We start from the raw sequence: 4363 nt of genomic DNA on the forward strand, positions 1-4363 counted from the left end.
ATTCAGGAGCCGTATGCCTATCCCGCGCATGTTTAAATCCCCTCACTGTATAACCCTCTACCACTTCTGCCAGGAGACTGTTCCATTCATCTACCAGGATCTCAGACCATTAGGCTGTAGAGCTCCACTTGAATGTTTCAGTATCTGGCAACTGGCCGAGACATCATGTCGTAACCTTCTGTTTCTGCACCCAACATTGTTACAAATTTGCAGCTTCCTCTTTTCACAAAGTATGGGTCAGTCTCTCTGCCTAAAACATGTGGCCCCAACTCACCCCACGATGGTGTCTGTTACCCAACATCCCGCTCCTTCCACAGCATCTGGAACTCCAAGCGTTCCTGGAGTCACATGCCGGGAGTGCTGGGAGTTATCATAGCCCGGACTATATCAGATAAGGTTGTAGACCTAATGCCCGCTGTCTAAATGCCAGGGGCGAGAGGGTTGTTTTTTCCAGGCATGAGTTAAAAGGTTAGAAATGATGCCCAAAAACAACTTTCCCTGTTGTCTCCTTCTGACGAGTTCTCCTAAAGTCTCAGAGGTGATTTCCCCAAATCAGAGGGGCGTCCCCTTCCCTCGGTGTCACAGAGGATGTGGTTAGTGGGGATCCCCTGTCATCTCCTGTATAAGACGCCGTCTCCGCAGACCTGCGCTCTACTAGAAAGAGGACAGAGAATGGGACAACACCTGGTGCCCCTGCTGATGCTGCTCCTTAGCATCTCATCCTTGTGCGTTCCAGTCACAGAGGCCAAAAGACCCGAAAGGAACCCACGGGTAAGATGGGCTACGTCAAAACCCGCGATGGGTGCAGCGAAGGCTCCGTTTTCAGAACCTTCGAACGCTGCATGAAAGATAACGACTGGATATGGACCTCGGGTTCTATGCAGAAGAACCTCTTTAGAACTTTGGAAGAAAGGGGTTGAGGCTCCTCGGAAATCTAGATGCAGCGGGTGGTTTGAAGGTCCCGTTCCAACAGGTCCAACTGGTTCTGTCGGGCTGGTGGTTGGCATTGGGGCTGGGCGAGGGTCCAAAGAAAGGTGGAAGAGAGGAAAGTTGGGGTGGGGTGGGAAGGAGAAGAGATTCCAAACAAGTCAACGTGTTCTTCTCACCATAGTGACCAATGGAATGATCCAAAGGAATATACTGTAGGTTGCTATGGTAATAAGACTCTTTTTTTTAAAAATCTTGCTCCAGAATCTAATCATTTTCATCAAAGTTGATTAAATGAATGGAATAATCGGCGTGTCCAAATCAGGCCCTCGGGCAGACAATGGGAGATTAGGGGATGTGGTTGTGGTATCTTTTTCTGCATATATATATATATATATATATTTTTATATATTTTTCTAAAATTCAGTATCGCTAATATTTAATTTATCCGTTAAATTGAGTTAAATACATGAGCTGGGGATTTTTCTGCAACGATTTACCTAAAATATCAAATTTTTCCAAAAAGTGAGTATTACTTTTAAATTGCTGGGGATTTTTCTGCAAACTTTTCCCTAGAATATGTCATTTTTCTAAAATTCTATATTAATAATATATTATTTATGCGCTAAATTCAATTCATTTTGCTTGGTATTTTCCTCCAAGCCTTAAACTAGAATATTAGTAATATATTATTTATGATTTTAATTAAATTAAATTAATTGTGCTGGGGATTTTTCTGCAAACCATTACCTAGAATATGTAATTTTTCAAAAATTCTTTATTAATAACATATTATTAACGAGTTTCATTTAATTCGATTTTGCAGGGAATTTTCCTCCAAACTTTAACCTAAAATATGGAATTTTTGTAAAATTCTATTTTAATAATATGTTATTTATGTAATAAATTTAATTAAGCACAATTTTTCTGGGGATTTTTAGATTCTGTGAGCCAACAAAATTCAATAAGCTTTTTTTTTTTTTTTGCTGAATTTATGCTAAAAACTGAAAATATTCCAGAAATATGTAAAGAGGAAGATCCTTTGAATGTATAAGCAGTTTATTCCAGGTTTCACCCCGCGTGTGGGAGACGGAGGATATTTTTTGGGGGACTTTTTTGCTATTTTTTGTATTTTTGCCTGTTAAAAGCAGAATTATTTGATCATGTGACATGTGATACACAGCTTATCGCCCCCCGGCCACACCTCCCTCTCAAACTGCAAGATATAGATCTAAATTTACCAAGGTGTGATTTCTTTCCTCTAAAAATAACCACAGGTTCCATAGAATGTTTGCGAGAGTTTTTGTTACATTCTTCAGAGCTTTTGTTACGGGAAAAAAAAAAAAAAAAGTTGTATTATTTTAGCAGTTTTCTTTTTTATGCTGATACAACCGGTCTGCAGTAAAAATATTCTGATCAATTCCATGTATAAAAGAAGAAGCATCAAAAGGATATTTAAAAAATATAAAATATATTTTAATATCTAATATATGCCTTTTTTGTGCTTGTTTTACTTTACTGAGGGGGTGGTGGATAACCGGAACAGCCTCCCAGCAGAGGTGGTAGAGGCTAATACAAGGAGGGAATGTCAACATGCATGGGACAGGCGTATGGCTCCTGAATTGTGACCGATGGCATAAATCTCTGTGTCTTGCTTTACAGGGTGATGGACGACGGCAGCAACAGAAAGGTAATAATGTTACCCGCGGCATTAAATGCCTGTAGGGGGCTCAGGGTGTCGGGGGTACCTCTAGGACTGGTTAGTGTGTTAGATGTGTTGTTTTTAGTGTGGCAGGGGAGTTTTAGGACCCTTTGGTAACCAAAAAAAATACTTTTTTATTCTTCGCAGGTAATGAGAGAAAGAATTGGCAAAAGCAGAACAACAATAAATCAGCGGCTCATCTGATTGGTGAGTTTGGTAGCGACTAAAGTGCCAATCACACTTTGCAACCTAACCAGGTTATAACTGGTCTCCAACTCACCCCCTGACCAGGAACACGCTAAGGCCGGTGCCGTGGGTCCACGCCATCCATGCGCATCGGTAACTAAGGTGCCTAGCTGGGTCACATAACTCGCAGTACGTGACCCCAGAATAGTAGGGCAGAGGCTTGCAGGGAGAGTGTGAGCTGTAGTGAAGACGTGGATCTGTGGGGGGGGGGGTAAGATGAACGGAGAGCTGCATGAGCTACAGTGACGATGGGAGAGAATGCGGATGTATGTGTATACGGTCTGTGGTGTTGGAGAGTGCATGTATGAGTGTTCAGTGTTCCAATGTGCGTGTGTTACTGTATGGCGTTAGAGTGTGTGACCATATGGTGTTAGCATGTGTGAGTGTGTATTGTTACCGTATGTGTGCGGTTAGAGTGTGTGTCAGCATATGATGTGTAAGTGTATAGTGTTAGCGAGGTTACAGCACTCAGGCACCGCTAACTTACCTCTTGGCATTGAGAGTCTGCTCACCCTCTAACTCATCTCCTGACAGCGAGAGCCTTCTCAGTTTCCAAATGACATCTGAGTAGTGAGAGGCCACTCAACCTCCCACTCACTTTCTGGCGTTAGACACTCTAGACCTTTACTCACCTTTTGATTTTCAGGTGTAAGCCACACAACGGACAGAAGACTGAAGTGGGAAGCCATACATGATCTGGCATTCACTCGCCACCAGGTGGAATACAAAGAACCCGAACTCGTTGTCAAACATGGCGGGCTCTACTATGTTTACTGCCAAGTCGGATTCCAAGGCAAAGTGGCCAACGTCACATTGTCCAACAAAGTCGTTACCTGGCATGATTCCTACCCTGAAGAAACTGTCCTCCTGGCCGGGACAGAGAGTGTTCTGCGACCCCTACCCAGAACCAACACCAATTGGTATACCAGCCTCAGCCAAGGAGGGCTGGCAAACCTGGAGGGTGGACATCGGCTTTATGTCAACGTCAGCCACCCATTGCTTGTTGACTATAGGGAGGGCAAGACCGTCTTTGGACTTGTGAAGGTGTCATGAAGCGTGACATGGACCCGTTTTCGAGACAAATTAAGCTACAAAGGACCGGTGTCTTGCGCAATATTTTTATCCATGATATTAATAAATATATTTAGACAGAACCATAAATGTGTGAGTTTGTATTGAAAAGCGTGCACCACATGGACCACACGAATTAGACACGTCATGAGATCAAACACATATTGTAAACACCGGGACTGCCCTGGCACTTTAAGGCCCGCGGCCGCCTAAGGACATAAGTGCAGCCAACGGCCGTACATGCGCAGCCACATGCTACATTTTCATGCTCATGTAACGTGTGTCTGGGGAGAGGTAGATCCTCCATCCTGAGTGCAAGTAGATCATCCCAAAAAAAAATGAGGTGTTCCTTTTGTGCTCACAAAAGGGAAATCTTTCCAAAATACTTTATAATAAGAACTTGAGGACCCTCAAGTT

General features: G+C 43.1%; 1 protein-coding gene across 1 annotated transcript; it reads left to right on the forward strand.

Annotated features, from left to right (window-relative positions):
- The first annotated feature begins 560 nt into the window (after positions 1-560).
- Positions 561-4029, forward strand: LTB (lymphotoxin beta). Its single transcript, XM_053472459.1, has 4 exons — positions 561-771; positions 2590-2617; positions 2777-2836; positions 3522-4029. Exons 1-4 carry the CDS (start codon positions 589-591, stop codon positions 3926-3928), a joined length of 678 nt encoding a protein of 225 aa, XP_053328434.1. The 5' UTR covers positions 561-588; the 3' UTR covers positions 3929-4029.
- Positions 4030-4363: the final 334 nt, after the last annotated feature.

This window comes from Spea bombifrons, chromosome 8 (genome assembly GCF_027358695.1).
Source record: "Spea bombifrons isolate aSpeBom1 chromosome 8, aSpeBom1.2.pri, whole genome shotgun sequence".
NCBI classification, from domain to species: domain Eukaryota; kingdom Metazoa; phylum Chordata; class Amphibia; order Anura; family Pelobatidae; genus Spea; species Spea bombifrons.

What these genes read in the sequence shown, in the direction of transcription:
- LTB (XM_053472459.1), top strand. Translation starts at nt 589, where the DNA reads ATGTGGTTAGTGGGGATCCCCTGTCATCTCCTGTATAAGACGCCGTCT. An exon ending in GACCCGAAAGGAACCCACGG is followed by an intron (nt 772 to 2,589) that starts GTAAGATGGGCT and finishes CTTGCTTTACAG; the next exon opens with GGTGATGGACGACGGCAGCA. An exon ending in ACGACGGCAGCAACAGAAAG is followed by an intron (nt 2,618 to 2,776) that starts GTAATAATGTTA and finishes TATTCTTCGCAG; the next exon opens with GTAATGAGAGAAAGAATTGG.